Below are 18,119 nucleotides of genomic sequence, written 5' to 3'. Positions count from 1 at the left end.
CCCTATTCCTCATAGTACGCGCACAGGGGCTTTTCAATGGGTGTGTTCTGTTGCACACCATTACGTTCATTACGGTAATGATCCCATTCTCCCGTTTTCCCTGTGGTCGTAGTGAGTGGAAAGCGGCGTCTGACTGCAGCCTGTCTGCCTGGGAATTTCGTTAAAGCACACCAGCGGCCACTGCCATGGCTGAACGCCGCGCCTTCGCCCAGAAAATCAGCAGGTAAGTACTGGAGACCCCGAAACGAGCTTGTAAATGGCACACCGAGCATTTTGTCGCTTTTATATAGGTCGCCCTCCGACCACAACTGAGAGAACCCTGTGAAGGAGGCCCAGCCAACAGACAGCCTGGCTGCTTCGAGCTAGCCGCTTGTTAGCCATATCGGCAAAGATGCTCAGACCCACCCAGACACACAGCGATACGGCTAGCAGCTGGTCTCTTGTCTCCCCCGATTTCTAACAAAAGAGCGAGATGTAATATTGTTGCATGTATCCTGGCAAAACGGGAGTTGCTATCATGTTATTATCCGCACCCGGTGGGACTTCACTGTTAGTGAAAACCGTTAATTTTGTACAGTTAGCTAGCCATCTTGCCTGCAGTAGCTATGTTAACGATGAGTAGCTAGGTACTACTGTCACTGTTAGAGATGTGACTGAACTTTGTTGAGTTATGTTTTCATCAAGAACCCATTAACAGGAGAGAACAGGTATTTGTAGTACAGTAAGACTGGGAACAAAAGCCTCCCTCAGCAGCTATCAAATAGCGATATTATAATCTCTTCTCCGCCTCTCAGACAGATCAAAGTAATCTCTTTAACAAAGGGCTTTGTGCTAGCTGTCAAATACCATCATCCCAGGCAATAGATAGATCTGGTAGGCATGAACTGTTGTCTCCTATAGTTATGTACGAAATCATATTTAAGTTACTGTCATTTCTGATCACTTAATTTAGAGCCTAGTCATTCTGGCACTTACTGAGCAGAAACAATTGCTTGCTGGTTGTTTGTTTAGTATGTTTTTTCCCACCCTTCAGGAGAGGTTATCACAGTGGTCTGGGGTTTTTGGAAAAGGAGCAGTAGTCTTTGCTGTCACTTTTGTTTTCATTGTTTTAATTTGAAAAACTAGATTATTTCAAAACGCCATGCATGGGTTGTTTTTCTTTATTAGTCTTTTAATTTAGCCCAGAATATTTGACTTTAGGTCAGAAATTTAACAAACATTATAGATTCTGAAGTTGAAGCTGCTGTGAAGGGAAGACGAGAATGCATTTTTATTAAAGTTAAAGTCGCAGATTATTGGACCCTGTTTATGTTGTTTATAAATCATTTAGTGGTGAAAAGGCATCTTTTTGTACCTGTTTAAGCACTCTGACTTTAAGTAAAAGGAGTGAATTAGCTTCCACCACATGTCGAGGCAAATGTGGTGATTAAATTGCCAGTGGCTTTGCCCAAAAGTTTAAATCATGTGTCTCGGTTGAATGGCCTGCATATTATGATTTTCACTTTCCACCAGGTTATGTTTTGTCCCTGGGAGCTACTGTTGTTTCATTCTTGAAGAGATGTTCAAAAAAGCTGTTTATTTATGTTATTCCTCTGTGCATTGACCAGTGCTATGTAAAGGTCTGGTGAGAGGCATTGGGGAGGACTGTGGAATGTGTTTGTTGGTTCAGTGCTTCTGCCTTTCTCCAGTGGTGACAACACTGAACTGCAGACGCCACTGGATTTCTACTACAAGGACATTAACATGCTCTCTTATGCTGGCAGCTTGGCTCATGCACCTTTAATTTTACCTTCCTGGTAAAGATGATAAGCTTAATCCTCTGTTTTGCAACCTGGCATTAGGCTTTAGGATAATTTCTGTTTGTATACAGTGTTTCTATGATGAAACAGTGATGAACTCAGCACTGCAGTCACTGTGGGGAAAGCATACTTGGTTTAGACACTTGTGGTTTTGCTGACAGGATCGTACCTAATCCTTGGTCTTCATTACTTTGATGATGACCAACAATGACTGCAAATCATGGCGAACAGTTCGAAGTAGCCTTGAAACTAGTTATTGTGATATTGCTTTCAAGATGGAGATGAAGAGACAGGGAAATGGTATGCAGTGTTGATTGACTTATAACTGTTGAACCTCATAGCCTCTGTTGCCTGTGTAACATAACCTTGAGTCTTCATTGTGTAGTCTTTGTCTTAGTTTCTAATTTGTTACTTGTTTGTGTCACTATGGGCTTTTTCCTGTGTTGTTGTTTTGTTCAAGGCAAAGGCCTCTGAGTGGTTTTGGCCAGTGCTGTGATTTAATGCGCCTGTGTATCAGTTGAACACTAAGAGCTTTGTGCTGACCACTGGGGTCCAGAGGTTTTTATTTCTTTTCTCTCTGTCTCAGTGTAATATATGATGCTGTCTGAGGCGATACAATAAAACTATGAGCAGAGACACAAGGAGAGCAGTCCAGAAGGACAAGAAGTATAATATTCAATGTTAGCCTCATTTTTGACAGCTTAAGGGACATAAATATCAATCTGCAAACTTCAGCAGAATATAGTGTTTCAGATTTCTAGTTAGTTAATAAAAAGAGAGAGAAAGAGAACATTTGCTAATTCCAGCTTATTAAATGCAAAGATTTGCTGCTCTACTGTATTCTTTATGATAGTAAATGAAGGTTTTGGACTGTTGTTTGGACAAAAGAAGCCATTTCAAGAGATCATTTTGGGACTCAGGAACTTGTGATGATAACTTTTTTTTACAGTTTATTTTCATTTTATGGACTAAACATTTAATTGATTAAATGTGAAACTAACTGGCAGATTCATCAGCAATGAAAGTGATCATTAGTCGCAGACATATTAGGATGTGTCATACGAGATTGCCTTGCAGCATTGATCATAATACATCATAGCTTCATTTCTTTCGGGATTGTGCATTGCAGAATCACCTGTATCCTAATCCCATCATTATTTCGGACATCATATTGTTTGTCAGTTATCTGTCTGTGTATCGTTGCACATTGATGTGTTCGCTCACTGTCTTCTTCCCTCCACCTGTCTGTCCTCTCTTTGCAGGACTGTGGCAGCAGAGGTCAGGAAGCAGATAGCTGGCCAGTATGGGGGCTCTCCACAGCTCTTCAAAAACCTTAACGTTGGGACCACAGCAAGCAACACAGTAAGTAGTCTCGAAGACAGCTGAAGTTGAAATTGAAATATCATTGACATCCCGTCTTGCAGCATCATGCCAGTATGACAGCTGCTGCTACTGCATTGTTTGAAACGTCAGACTTCCAGCCTAAATTACTATGTCAGTGTCTGTGCTCTCAACAGTTGAGAGACTGTCGATTATTCACATTTGGTGTCTGCTGTGTTGGGAAAACAAACACAAAAGACGATTAACTGTCTGCTCACATGCCTTTAAGTGTTTTGTATAAAGAAATGACTTACTGGATAGGTTGGAACAATATTCTCTGTGATCTGCTCACTGATTTCTGGCTTTTGACATCCCTAAGATTTTTGTCACCTCTAACTGCTGCTGCTTATTGTTCAACAGTAGAGTTTTTAATCTGATTCAGTTTGACTTTTGACTTTTGACTTTATTAAATTTTTATACATCTGAGATGTATGTTGGACATTTTGATCAATCAAGTTGCAGTATTTTAGCAATAACTCCTGAGTTCTGTCCGAGTGAACCACAATATTAAACATTTTCTTTTGAGTTGGTGGTTGTTTTCTAATGATGCGCAACTGTTGTTTAAGTCTTGCTAAATACCATGAGGGATAACAATTGGTTGGCCTTTTTAAAACATCCAGACGATGCTGCAGTGATTGGAGGGGTTTGAGTGTAAGAGGCTGGACAGTATGTTTGTTAAAGGGATAGTGCCAATTGACCATCAACAGCCCTGAGCCACTGCGCCAGCAAATACTTCCTTGCTACTCTTTAAATAGGCTGCACTTGGCTTTTAATTAAACTTTGAAAGGTATTTGTATTCAAATTCCTCAAGAGGGAGAGAGACAAACATACACACTTTGACACTTGATGAAACAGTTGTCCCTGGGTTGGACTTAATCAATAAGATTTTAACTGTACTACTACTCTTACAGAAAATGCTCATTGATCCAGTACTTTAATGTGGTACTCCTTATCATTTTTTAAAATTATTTTAAGGAAAAAAACAAATCAGTACAGAAGTAATTTTTATCTCATGTCTGCTGTACATAAATTATCACTCTTGAGTAGCAAACTGCAAGAGCATTGTTTTAAACAATCCACTATTACAGGCTATAATGTGATAATATAAAAAAGGTGTGTGACGTATAAAATAAATAAACACTTACTTACACTTATAAAGTCAGTCTGACTGTTTGATCTCAGATCAGAGCGCTCTCCACCATCCCTATTCTGGGGTCCATCGCTTTAGAAGCAGACCTGTGAAGCTTTAGTCTGAGCTTGAAGTAAAACGCAGATTTGGTTATTTGGTTTTTCTGCTTAGAATGGGAAGATGAGCCATAAGGTAGAACAGCTGTCTCAACAGAGGTAACAGAAATTGCCTTATACTTTTGACCTGTTGGTGCAGATTCATAGATTGACTAATACCCTATAACTCTTCTGCTTTTGCTTGGGTTGTATGGAGAATCTGCTGAAGCCTTCACTAAAACTTGGTGACTGTAAGACTTTACCAAGACATCTTTGTACAGTAAAAATTAAAATAAAAAAAAAGGTGCTGACAGGAGAAGTGAACAGATGACTATGTCCTCACAGCTAATAAACTTGTCCCTTCTCTGTGATCCGTCCCTCTCTCTTTTTCTCATTGCTCACCAGGTGCCCCTCACAGAGGCAGTGGAGCCAGTGGATTTTGAGGAGTACCTTATCACTCACCCTCCCATTGTTGAGTCAGGTCCTCTGCGAGATCTGATTGAGTTTCCCCCAGATGATATTGAGGTCATCTACACACCCAGGGAGTGTCGCACAGTGGCACAAGCTGTCCCAGAGGAAGGGTAAGGCTTCTGTGAGGTGAAAATACTGTAGGGGGTCGTGCCAGGTGTGGAGGGACACAGTCTTACTTAACATATTTTCTTTGACAGATTGTGGTCATACAAGAGCATATTGAGTATAGTGTAGTACCCAGAGTACCATGCAAGTGTTTCTACAATGCAAAATGAATCAGGAATTGGAAATTATAAATGATATTGACAGCACTTTTCTCTGTTGGAGATAGTTAGACAGATACATCATTTTCAGGCTATTATATTTTAAATGTTGAAATTTGGAGTTTGATCAGTTTCTGTTTTTTTTTTCATCCACCTCTTGGTTTCACATTTAATTTCTTTTTTCCAGCTTTATTATCATTCAGCTGATGACAATATACTATCACTTGCCAAGTAACCTTCTTTAAATTGTACACTGCATGGCCATCAGGCTGTGCTAGCTCTTATGTCTTTATGTTTTCTTGCTGCATTGTATTAAGTATTAAGTTTTTTTCTTATCTAAAGAAAATAGAAATATAGTGTTTTTGCATAACTTTCTGTAATTTTTATTTTATTTTTTTAAATGTGAAAGTTGCGCTGTGTGTTAAATGATGAAAGACCTGGGCGCTTGATGTCATTACTTGCTGTAGCTGTGGTTCTTGGTATTTCGGAAGAGGTGGCACTACCGCAAGTGTACTTCAGTCAGAAAGATTAAATGACATCGGTCTAGTAGCCTGTCATCTTCATTCACTTAGACTAATGCATTTAGAGTCTCACTCTTGCTATTAAAATAAATTTTGTTTGATTGGTTGCAGGGACACCGATCCTCATGTCAGAGACTGTGTCAGGTCCTACACAGAGGACTGGGCCATCGTCAACAGAAAGTAAGGCTTCTCTTTGTGGAATTTTTTTTAGTTTTTTTTTTTATCACCTGTTTTTACTTGTTAACTCTTATATCTGTAAAATATTATGACTATGTTGAGTATTAAGTTTAACTAAATGCTCTAAATTACATCTTGCTCCCTCAGATACCACAAGCTTGGTACAGGCTTTAACCCCAACACATTGGACAAACAGAAGGAGCGCCAGAAAGGTCTGCCTAAACAAGTGTTTGAGGCTGATGAGATGCCAGACAACAGCAGCTACCAGGACGACCAGGTATCAGAGAATTGATTTGCCTTTATTTTTGATCTCTTCTTGAAATTTTCAGGTTGCTGATAGATATTTGGTGGACCATGTGTACTTTGACACAAGGGATTACTAAAATGTTGTGCAAATGAGTTGCTGTGCTTGTGACACTCTTTGGTTTGTCCTGTAGGATGATCTGAAGCGGCGGTCAATGTCCATAGATGACACTCCACGTGGCAGCTGGGCCTGCAGTATCTTTGACTTGAAGAACTCCCTCCCTGATGCCCTCCTCCCCCACCTTCTTGACCGTGCCCCAAATGAGGAGATTGACAGGCACAATGAAGAGCAGCGCAAAGCCAGCCGCCACCGTGAACTCTTTGCTCTGCATCCTGCCCTTGATGAGGTAGAGTTTATACCTTTACTTATGGTGAAACAATTTTCTGCTAGCTGCTTCTATTCTTTGTTCTTCTATTTGCAATATATATATTTTTTATTTTTGTTAGGATGTTTGTGGGTTACTCAGACCAAGTAAGCCAATGAACGCAGTCTTTGTGTTTAAAACCAGTTCCAGGACTTCAATAATGTTCTTTGTAATGAATACATTTGCGTGAATAATGAATTAAGCATTTTTCATCACAGCATGGGCGTAGAGAAATTCTCAGTCGTTTTGTTTTTCACTCATTTTGTGTGTGATTTTCTATGTGAATGTGTAGGAGGAGCCCATTGAGCGCCACTGTGTGCCAGAAGTACCTAAAGAACACTTTGGCCAGAGGCTACTCGTCAAGTGCTTGTCCTTGAAGTAAGTGGTGGACAGCCTTTTTTTTTCTTTTTCAGAAAACAGCCTTTTAGCTCTTTTATTTAACTGCATCTTTCTGCTGACCCACTCCTTTTTCTCTCCCCTTGAAGGTTCGAGATCGAAATTGAACCCATATTTGCTAGTTTGGCCTTATACGATGTCAAGGAAAAGAAAAAGGTAAGCTGTTATGCTTACCTCGTCAGCCCTGAGTTGTTGGGTCACTTCTGCAAACCATTGAAATTGTTGAGAGGCCAAAATGAATTTGATGAGTGGACTATAAAATTTTATGTTGTGGTCCTGTTATGCTTGTAGGAATGCAGTTAAATCATCCACTGGAACTATGTATCTATCTGAAGAAGAAGATCCACTGCTACTTCTGCAACCCTTTAGCTGACAAACACTAGAGGGTAGCAGTTGCCTTTCTAAGTAGCTGTATCTCATATACTATATATTGCTCTAGCCAGGATATCCATTATTTCAAAAGTGGGTCATTTGTCACTGAAATATCATGTTTGTCAACCACTGTGAGCAAGAAATCAGGTTGCAGTAACACAGCCATTCACTCAAGAAATAAGATTACTAATACTTTTTGCCAAGCTGTGGCCATTGTATCGCATTTAACTTTAATGTCATGATCATGTAATAATTCCTGTATGTTTGTCTGGATGTGTCCCTCAGATATCAGAGAACTTTTTCTTCGACCTAAACTCAGAGCAGATGAAGGCCATGCTGCGTCCGCACATTCAGACGGCAGCCATCTCAACGCTGGCACGTTCTGCCATATTCTCCATCACGTACCCCTCCCAGGATGTCTTTCTTGTCATCAAGGTCAGAAAATTAGGATATTATTTCCCTTTATCTTGTCAAATCTAAATCAGTTAATTTATTGAGTAATAATACTCAATATTGTACTGAACGGAGAATGACGTCGATTAAAGGGAGATCCAACTGTGGTTGATATCTTTCCAGTTTTGCCAGTTCGGTCCAGTGTATTAGCTTAAACAAGTTTAGCTGCTATCATCTGCTAAATGACTGAATCAACATTTGGCAGATGTAGTTGGAGAAAACTAGCCTCATACTAATTAGCAGGAAACGTGCTAGCCGATTAGCTACAGCTACTACAGTTGAGAGTCATGCACACAGTGCTGCTATGCTCTGACAGAGTATTTATTATTTTGATGTTAAACTTCAGAAGAACAATCTTTAAGCTGAGTGGTTGTTTTTAAAAATAAAGCATGATGTGTTACAGTCGTCCTGATGGACAGGGTGCCACTACACTCTTATTTAATGGCTCAGTAGCAGCAGCTGCTTCGTCAAGTGTGTGTTTTTGGAAAAAGACAAGATTCCAAACACTTTTATACTAGTGTTCCTGGGAACGCTTCCCCAAGATATTGTCTGTACGAGGCGAGAGCCCTCATTTTTTTCTCCTGTCAAAGTAACAGATGATTTAGTTCTCATTTTTTGCCATAAAGACAGACAAACAGAGAGAGAGAGAGAAAGAGAGTTTTTTTTCACTCATTACATCAAAACCTTTTACACTTACCATTAGAAACTCTTACAAGTTTAACCCTGAATGAAACACTGTGTAACCTAATAACAGTTTGGCTATAAACAACTCAAAATGCAATAGTCTGTCAACCCCCACTTTTCCAAATGCAATTTCCAGAACAGCTGTCTTATATATGACCAAGTTCTATAAATTAAATGTGATTGGCTCATATTGAAGAGTCCCTCGCTGTTCTGTATGATCACTTTTACTGCTGTGTGTGAGGGTATGGATGGAAAGTATGTGTTTTGTCCCCAGCTGGAAAAGGTCCTGCAGCAAGGTGATATTGGAGAGTGTGCTGAGCCATACATGGTCTTCAAAGAGTCTGATGCTGCCAAGGTATGATTAGCGTGAATTAGGTTTTTACTTAAGAAGTTAGTTTCAAGTAACCTAATCTAAATGTTGTACAGTGTATAATCACTTTTAGTAAAGACACGAAGAAGTCAACTTTAATATTATTAATTTTTGTTGTAGAATAAGGAGAAACTGGAGAAACTTCGTGGCCAGTCAGAACAGTTCTGCCAACGTCTTGGCCGCTACCGCATGCCCTTTGCCTGGACCGCCATCCACCTGATGAACATTGTGAACAGTGCTGGCAGTCTTGAGAGAGATACTGAGCTGGAAATGAGCCTCTCAGGTCTGAAATCTGCTTTCAACAAAACCCTTTAGATTGTAACTGTGAATATACAGAGTTCATCTCACTATCAAGACATTAACAGTCATATCATGGAAGCACAAAAAAACCAACGTTTTTTCAACATTTGCCCACTCGCAGCCTCACTGTCACATACGGTTATCAGGGAACAGAGACTGTAACAGAAACCCCACTGTCATGCATGAGGCTCGTGGTCATGTCCGTACATTACCCCAGTTTAAGATCTTTATCTAAAAACAGGACAAATTTAAACACCCATAGTATCCAACCACATTGATCTTTGGTCTTTTTATTTTGTGTTTGCCCTTCAGTGATTGTGTGCTGTGGTAGCTGACTTTTTGTTGCTGGGTATATCAGAGAAATATGCATAACCTTTAGAACTAAATACGGGATTAAGCTTAAACCTGTTGTCAATAAACAGCACTAAAGATTTTGAAATGTTACATTGTATTTCCTGTGTGCAGAGAGAAAAGGCTCGTGGTCAGAACGAAGAAACTCGAGCATCATGGGAAGGCGTTCTCTGGAGAGGACCACCAGCGGAGACGAATCATGTAGTCTGACAGGCTTTAGACCTGCAACACTCACCATCACCAACTTCTTCAAACAGGTCTCATAAATTACACACGCAATCTGCAGTATATGTATTTTATGCACTTCTTGGGATACACAAACAAAGAGGGATATATCCTTTAGCTTATCCTACAGTGTTCTGCTTTCTGCCTCCAATTTTTGCTTTAAATTCTTATACACTGCTCATTTGTGTTGTAGGAGGGGGACAGACTAAGTGATGAAGACTTGTATAAGTTCCTTGCAGATATGAGAAGGCCTTCTTCGGTGTTGAGAAGACTGAGACCCATCACAGGTATAAACAAGGATCGAGTATTCTTTGATTTCATGGCAGTTGCTCATATGATGCTCATCTCTAATTGGTGTCATGATTCTCTTTAATTAAAACATGGAAACATGAAAAAAAAATGGACCACTTGTTTTTCAAATTCATGTATCCCCTTTTCTCTTGCCTTCCCTGCACACTCACTTGCTTTGTTTTCTGTGACTGTCACTACAGCCCAGTTGAAATTGGACATTTCTCCAGCTCCAGAGAACCCCCACTATTGCTTGACCCCTGACCTTCTGCAGGTTAAACCCTACCCAGACAGCAGAGTGCGTCCCACCAGGGAGATCTTGGAGTTCCCTGCAAGGGATGTCTATGTGCCAAACACCACATACAGGTACAGTAAAGATTCTGATTTTGGTTTTTGTGCTTTATCTTAATTATCTTACTGAATCAACTGATTTGAGATGTAAGAGCCTTTTCATATCTCCTGTCAGTTGGCATAGCTCCATTGGCTTGAAGGCGGATTAACATCTGTACAAATACTACATATTTAGTGGAAATTATCTTACTTCACTGGCAAAATACCACAAACACTTCAGTGATCATTTAGTCAGGTGAATGACAACAGCTTCAGTCCAAACACATCTTCAGCTCGTAGTGTTCACATGCACATCTGTTCAAACTCAGTACAGTGATGACTTACAATGGCTTGTTAATGTTCACCTCATTTCTGCCAGTGTACTTCGTACGTATTCCACATGAACAAGTTATTTTTGTCAAGGTCACTTGGAGAGATGTTCTTATTACCTTACCTTGCATACATGGGCTCGCCACTGCAGGCCATGTTTGTCTATAGATAACCAGTTGCCTTCCTATTGTAGATTAACTAATGCCAGACCTAACTGATCCACTGTAGATACCCAGCAGAACTGGGTTAAAGGAAATCATAGTGTTACATTTTGATTCTGAATCTTTTTTAATAATTGATTTGCCTGGAATCGCAAGTTTTCAGGAAGTCTTGTTGTTTGATATTCTTATCTATCACTGTTTTTTCTTTAAAGTAGATGTCAAATAAACTCCATGAGGTTATTGATCCTGAACTGTGACAAGAGGGTACGATGAAGAAACCCTGTTTTTATAAGCTAAAAAGTAAATATTGCAGTCCTGCAATCCTGATAATCATTTGGTCATTATTTTTATTTCGTCTTCATAAATATGTTTGCTAGAGTACATAGCTACTTGTTACCATGACATGCTAGTATGAAGCACATTTACAGCACAGTATGTTCTAATAAGTCAATATGACTCAGTAACAGAAAATATGGGCAAATGATGTTTTCTAGCAATAACAGCATAAATCAGACAATAGCACGGACATAGTTTAAATACTTTACAGAGTAAAAAAAAAACCATACAAGCAACAAAGGGAAAAAACACATCAGTGCTCATTAAGGCTTTGAATCTCAAATATTTTGAAATGTATTTGACTGCTGGCGTCTCCACTTTTTTTCATCAAATTGAGGATGAAGGAGTGGAAAATGCCAGACAAAAATTACACAACCTTCATTGAAATCAAGCCACCAGTATGGACACTTTTTGAGATGTTGGATTTGCTGTGCATTATTTCTATTGAATTCTGACTTTACTTCCATGATAAATGTTATCCCCTGTTGATTTTCCTGTCTGTGGCTCCTGGGTACGTACAAGAGTTTCACATCACAAAAATAAAATACATTTTAAATAGCTTAAATAGCTAACATTGAAATGGTCAAATGCAACTGAAATTCACCAAGAAGTTTTTGAATTGCTTTCTTATTTCTGCTTACAGTTTTCTTTCTACTGCAGCACTGTGACATTTTGCACCCAGCACTGAATCAAGTTACTGATGTGGATCAATATGTCCATTTTGCAAGTGATTGCAGATGTTGCATAATGACAGTCCTACTGTTCCTGCTGGATCAGACCCAGTAGGTTAATGACCTGTGTGGCATGATTGCATCATTGCAACTGTTCCGCATATTCCAGCTTGTGACACTTTTGGCCTGTTATCTGTTGGTAAGCACCAGCCTAAAACAATGATAGGAAGCAATCTGCCCAATATTGCTGATAAACGAAGAATTATGTCTTGTAGATGTATATAATGCCTGTGTTACTTCACTTTCCCCTCCTGTGGACTGTCTGTTTTAACTGAGCATTGGAAATCAGTGTTTATGGGAAAATGCCAGTAGTGTTGTAAGAGAAGGTATGAGTTATGAGGTTCAGTTGGAGGTTTCTGCTGGTCGTATGCTTATCTTGGTCATCTTCAGGTAAATTGAAGGACCTGTGCCTGGTTTCCAGTGAATGCCCTTCCTTCTCATAGACCGTCCTTTAGGCTTCATCCACAGATACCGTCCGTTAAGGTTCGCCTCTCCACAGTCTTTGAGCCACCAACCACCTGCCAAAGTGTCGGGATTAGAAACATAAATTGTGTTAAGAAAAGTTTCTGCAATAAATGTTTAATTTTACCAAACAGCCATTGTTTGAGTGCGGAAGAGTCTGCAATACTTGGTTTATGACTTTGTTGGAAATACAGGTCACCATGAAGTCATTGTGCTGAATCAGCTTGTAAAACCGTTTACCTGTGTAATTGCGAGTGCAGTTGGTACTTCGGTGGAGGTCATAATTTCTGTCTTTTGTGGAAAATCTCATGCCGGTGCTGTTGGCCATAGCATCAGGCAGGTCACCAGAGAAGTGGCTGACGTGAAGGGTGTAGTCCTTGGAGGGACCTTCCACTGAGAAGTGATATTCAGCCCAGTGCTTCTCTTCCTTCCAGTCCTCCAATTCGATACGTAGGATGTAAGCTCCCTGCTGAGCAAAGCTGTGGATCTTCTTCAAGCCCAGCCAGAAGTCCTCTGCGTGAAACACCATACAGTCTCATTTTTATTCAATAATTTATCAGTTTCTGCTTTATCTCCTATAGAGACAGAAATCTTTAATCATAGTGCACGTACATGTCTATGTACTTTCCTTTGTTTTTGGTTAGGCAGTTTTGAAAGAACGTCACAGCTACAATTCATGCCTGCGGGAGCCATTATTTTGGTATGAAGATGACTGCTTCTATGAGTGTCTGTCTGAGCCGCTGAGTTCTGGAGAGAAAGCTGCCAAAACACGTTGTATTCAAGTACAATAAAGGAAGCCAGTTTCTCAATTCAGGGCTGATGTGTAACAAGTACTATTTCCTATGAGACCACCTGCAGGAAATACTTGCAAATGCTCCCTCCTCATCAAAATAGTCTGTTCAAGTTGGTAGTATTCAGTTGTTTCAGTTCAGTTCAAATGCTTAGATGCTTTTATTTTGTAGTAAAAATTCATTCAAATTCGATTCAGTTCCCTTTAGTTGTGCAGCAAAGTAGACTCAAATTCCCAATACTTACTTACTTACTTACTTTTATTGTGGTACAATCCTATATGTTTTTTAGTTAATGTAAAATAACAGTACTCACTTTCCAGATCTCCAAAGCCTCTTTCATAATTGTTCCACGTCTGGTCAAAATCCACCGAACCATCGACCCTACGTTGGATGACTGTTGAACTGCCATCTGTAGAATGGATTACAGTCGAACATATTTTTAGTCAATTTTCTGTTGTACAAGCCACACAAAAGTCGACAGAATCACCAGGAAGCCTCCTTATTATGGATAATGTGAATGGGATATCAACCCCATTGACAGCCCTTTTGGATAGCCTGTCCTGTGGCTATCTAGCTTAACAATCTTTTGCTTTTTGAACCATGTCAGTGCCTCTGAATGTAGAAACAGTTTTTAGACACTCTCAATTAGAACTGATTGCTGTAATCTCACCCCACCTGAACCCATTTCACAGTAAACGTTGAATGGCTCAGATTGGTTTGGCTTGATAACATAAATTCCACTGTTTGCCTCTCCTTTGTTAAACAGCTCACTGCAGTCCGTGGGGAGGTCTGAAACAATGAAAAAAATCAAAATGAATGTATCCAACTTTCCCCGAACCTTTGCATTCTCTTTTTATTTTAAGACATTTAGTGTTTACATTGACATTTTAAATAGGTAGATATACTTTATTGATCCCAGGCTGGGAAATTACAGTGCTGCAACAGCATTGCAAACAGAGACAATACCGTAAAAAGGATAACCTATACAAATTGTGTAAAAATAGCAATATATAAAGCAATGCAAAAGTGTATATACAAGCTGATAACATTTGAAATAATTTTACCATTTGTGTCCAGACCAGTTGAGTTCCCTGTCAAATATTCAAACATATCAGAAGCTGCAGAGTCTGAATCCATTGGCTTATCAACTGTATCCTGAAAGCTGTCATAGCTTATCTGCAAGAAAATGCAAATCACTCCAAAATGTCAGGTTATGATCTCAGCCCTAGAAAAAACAGTTTCCCTCCCCATATTCTCTTCCCTCATAAAGCTGATTTTACATAAAAACAATTTCAGAGTACCAAAGTGGATTCTTATAGATAGCAGATATTTAGCCTGTAAAGACAGAATCCAGTGAAAACTTGCTGTCTACCTTTTCCTCTAGATTTTTAATCTTGATTTTCTGGTGGTCGAGCTGATCATGCTGCTCCCTCACAGCTGTCAGCAGGCTGGTGATTGTTTTCTCTTGAGCTTCAATCACTTCCTGAAAATGCCGTAATCAAAATGTTATTTTTGCGTTATAGCTATACATCAATTGTTGACTCAACTAAATTGAACAAATTGCTAAATACAGACTGAATTTAGTATCAGGTTGTTTTCCCACTGCCAGTATATTTTAAGAGGCATGTTACATGCCTCTTGATATGACCCAATTTAGTTGAATTAATTAAATGTATGACTGTTGCTAACTGCATTTGAGGGAACCTGTTGCTGCAGTTTTAATTTGCCCACTTTTCTTTTTATTTCTGTTCTTCCAATGTGCACATGTCCTCCACTAACTGTTGCAGACTTAAAAAAAGGAACTCTGAGGTATTGCTTCAGCATGTATCAGCTGCTTACCTTGAGTGTTGTAATTTCACTAAGTTGGTCAATGGGAACCATGCTCTGCGACAGTCCTTTCAGCCTCTCCTCGAGGCTTCCCACCTTATTCTGTAGCTGTGCACGCTCCTGCAGGATGCTGTTGATCTTAGAGTTGATTTCCAGCGACAGGTTCTTGATCTCTTCATTGTTGGTCTTTAGGAAATTGGTGGTCTTCTTCAGCTCTTCCTCTTCCTCCTTGATCTCTGACGTGACCACTGAGAGCTGGTAAAAAGAGCGGTCGAAAATGTTCAACTTTTGGAAGATATCATTGATTTGAGCTTTGGTCTTGTGGACAAACTCCCGTAAACTCTGGCCTAGCTGAAGGAGGCCGTTTGCAAGTAGACGAACATCATCCAGCATGGCAAAGCGGGACTTTGCCTCGGTTGGGTTTGGTGATGTGGTAAAGACCTGGGAAGGTAGAGTGGTGTGCTCTTCTCTATCTGAGGACTCCAGGGGGACAGCAGCAGTGGAACTAAGTAGCACCAGCAACAGGCAAAACAGCTTCATCATGACTTTCTTGTCCAGTCCTGGGTGGTGGAACATTATCTAACTCACTGCTCTTACTTTCCTCTAGTTTGTTCTCCAGTGTTCTCTCTTCCTCTGCCTATAACCTAGACTTCCTTGCTGTTTAAATGATGTGAGAGCAGCAGGCTGCCCTGTGTTTTATACTGCCCTCTCAGTAGGGGAGGCGGGGGGGATTAGCTGATCATTAAATCCTACTCTGTTTTAGCTCTGTACCCCACCTCCTCCCAAATCCCTCTTGAGCCCTCCCTCTCCTGAACAAACAAATCACAGCAGTGAGCATATGACATATACATCCCCCCTTCTCTACAACCTATTTAACCCCAATCCCCTCTCCACACCACACCCTACCCTTTTTCTCCATCTGTGATGCAGAGCTTTAGCTGATCAGCAGAAAGCCAACAGTGGCCATCACAGGTTTTTGATGGATCGTCATTCTAATCAATCTCAAACCTTATAGCCCTGTACACACTTTACTCTGATTGATAAGGCTGTCTGTAATTAATGCTCTAGGGTTTGATTTAACACCACGCTGAATCAGCCTAGCACCAGGCTCTCTTTCTTGCTCTCCCTCCTCCTTTTCTTTTGGTGTGGGGCGGGGAGTGAGCCTGTCATCTGTGCCAGGGCTGAGCTTCTAGGCATGAATGATGTTGAAGAGTTTGGACAGTGTGTACTCATCATCTCGGTTTTATTGCTCAGCCTTGTCATTTTTCTTCTAGTTTGTCGTGACGTGTGATATTTTTCTCGTGCCACCAGACATGAAATGGCGAGTATATAGTTTACTGATTAGTTTGCAGCTTTTAAAGGATCATTCCTGTGCACTGAGTCCTGTCGTAAAAAACGTTTTTTATGGGAAATTCCTAGTAAGTTGTTTCTCGCAGACCTGCAGTGTTTGTGAAATACAGTATATCCACCTTCAGCCAGAGAGTGAGGACAAACTAATCAGCGAAATGACTTTGTATAGTATTTAATTAGAGTGTATTTATGGCACTCCATGCTGTGTGGCTCTGAACCTCTAAAATGGGCTTGTCTTATGTGTTGTGGAAAAGGCCTTACAGATCAAAGACATGCACACCTCCATGCTAAGCAGCCATTCCATTTTTTTGAAAATCAAAGCTTTAAAGTTGTTCTTGTTCATATGTATACCTTCAGGGTGTCCTGTTTTCAGCTTTTGGAGAATGTTGTTGTTCATTATTTCAAAGTATATTTTTTATTAGTCATTCAATGAGTCACTTTGTGTAGCGAAGTAAACAATCAGAATTTTACACAATCACAAACAGCAGAAAATGCTGTGATGCTCCCTGTCTCTAATTTGGTTTAAAATATGACACATTCATCTGAATGAGCTTTCTCTAGTAATTTGCGAATATATGGATGGATTACCTCAACTCTCAGTAATGAAGGTCTGCCTTGTTTTTCATGTAAAGGAAGCAGAAAGAAAGGGTGCTATGGAAAAGAAAAAAAATGGCCACAGACTGACTGACTGTGCAAGGAATTTGCTTGATCAGCATAAAGCTGGTAATGATATTCAGTACCACCTCTCATGCCTGCACAGTGGTTAGCACTGTAGCTTAACAGCAAGACAGTTAAGGGTTTGAATCTAACCCAAGCGACCATGTTTGTGCCCATGTTCAAATTTACAGTTGAATTTTCACTTTACAAATTCCAACATGACATGGAGCACCCCCAGTGGTCACTCAAAGTAATAGGGTATTCACTGTTGTTTTGTGTGTTACCTTTGAGCATTTAAATTGTTTCAGATTTTTAATTTTTCATACTGCTGTGTCTGTAGCAGTGCCCATTCTTATTACACATACTATGAGTTATTCCTGAGATATTCTTATGCAGTTTTTTAGCGGTTGTAATTCTATTGATCACCTCTGATGTTAACCCTAGTTAGGTGGACTGCTCTCGTAACACGCTGTGAGTCAGTTCATTGTTCCATGCTTGGATACCTTCCACTACCGCCTCATCCTTTGTTCATGACAAAGTGAAAAAAGTGATGTTCCCACACTATTGTAACACCTAATTGGCTGAGTCTGTCATTATTTAATGAGATGCGGCCCTTTTTTAGAACTTGCTCACTGGTTGTCTAAGAAGGATTAAATTAAGGGTGAAACTAAAATTTTCTGTCCAAGATTAGTTTCAGTTTTAACTGTGCTTCACAGAGTTTCACTCTGTAGAATGATGTATGTGTCTGACCCTATAAAGTGTTGCTCCCACTTTCATCTACTGTAAATTTTCTCTGTGTTCAATTTAATTTTTTGGGGGGGGGGCAGGCAACAAGCATGATTTGTGACATCACAAATAGTCTTGACGCCAATGCTGATCCAATATTCACCATACACAAATGTGATGTGGAAAGCCTTCAATGCACAAAAACTGAGAATTGACTTTACAGTGAAGTAGAGACTGTTGTGTGCCCAACAGAAGAAATAGGTTGCATTTTAAGGATTACACTATGGTAATTATACTTTTTCTGTTGCTTACACCTATTAGAGATTTTATTTGTATAATTACATGTGTGGAGATCTTTACATCAATATTTAAGCATTTACCATTTTTGCTCTCAGCACCCATAAATCATTGTGGTTTTCAATTAACATAGCAGACTTGGGTTGTGCTAGTGGTTCACATGGTAAAGCGTGCACTCC

The 18,119-nt window shown here is 39.9% G+C and overlaps 2 protein-coding genes across 26 annotated transcripts in view; one reads left to right on the top strand and one right to left on the bottom strand.

The window, feature by feature from the left end:
- Nucleotides 1-66: 66 nt before the first annotated feature.
- dock7 (dedicator of cytokinesis 7) overlaps nt 67-18,119 on the top strand; it is a 44,465-nt gene continuing 26,412 nt past the window's right edge. For all 24 annotated transcript variants that reach the window (XM_046392923.1, XM_046392922.1, XM_046392921.1 and 21 more), the window contains exons 1-14: nt 67-223; nt 3,062-3,161; nt 4,809-4,984; nt 5,770-5,838; nt 5,983-6,112; nt 6,273-6,485; nt 6,796-6,881; nt 6,989-7,055; nt 7,557-7,706; nt 8,683-8,763; nt 8,899-9,061; nt 9,544-9,686; nt 9,848-9,941; nt 10,146-10,308. In XM_046392923.1, the coding sequence (XP_046248879.1) occupies nt 186-223; nt 3,062-3,161; nt 4,809-4,984; nt 5,770-5,838; nt 5,983-6,112; nt 6,273-6,485; nt 6,796-6,881; nt 6,989-7,055; nt 7,557-7,706; nt 8,683-8,763; nt 8,899-9,061; nt 9,544-9,686; nt 9,848-9,941; nt 10,146-10,308 (1,673 nt within the window). In that variant the 5' untranslated portion in view covers nt 67-185. The remainder of the gene's footprint in view (nt 224-3,061; nt 3,162-4,808; nt 4,985-5,769; nt 5,839-5,982; nt 6,113-6,272; nt 6,486-6,795; nt 6,882-6,988; nt 7,056-7,556; nt 7,707-8,682; nt 8,764-8,898; nt 9,062-9,543; nt 9,687-9,847; nt 9,942-10,145; nt 10,309-18,119) is intronic.
- On the bottom strand, nt 11,085-15,559 carry angptl3 (angiopoietin-like 3). Of its 2 annotated transcripts, XM_046392933.1 has the most exons (7): nt 14,923-15,559; nt 14,456-14,566; nt 14,148-14,259; nt 13,759-13,872; nt 13,397-13,492; nt 12,533-12,805; nt 11,085-12,348 (listed from the first exon to the last, which is right to left on the bottom strand). In XM_046392933.1, exons 1-7 carry the CDS (start codon nt 15,484-15,486, stop codon nt 12,173-12,175), a joined length of 1,446 nt encoding a protein of 481 aa, XP_046248889.1. In that variant the 5' UTR covers nt 15,487-15,559; the 3' UTR covers nt 11,085-12,172. The 2 variants fall into 2 exon arrangements, with proteins under 2 accessions (XP_046248889.1, XP_046248890.1); XM_046392934.1 differs by lacking the exon at nt 14,456-14,566.

This window comes from Scatophagus argus, chromosome 6 (genome assembly GCF_020382885.2).
Source record: "Scatophagus argus isolate fScaArg1 chromosome 6, fScaArg1.pri, whole genome shotgun sequence".
Lineage (NCBI taxonomy): Eukaryota > Metazoa > Chordata > Actinopteri > Scatophagidae > Scatophagus > Scatophagus argus.
Note: the sequence above shows the minus strand (reverse complement) of the source record. Positions and strands in the feature narration are given on the sequence as shown.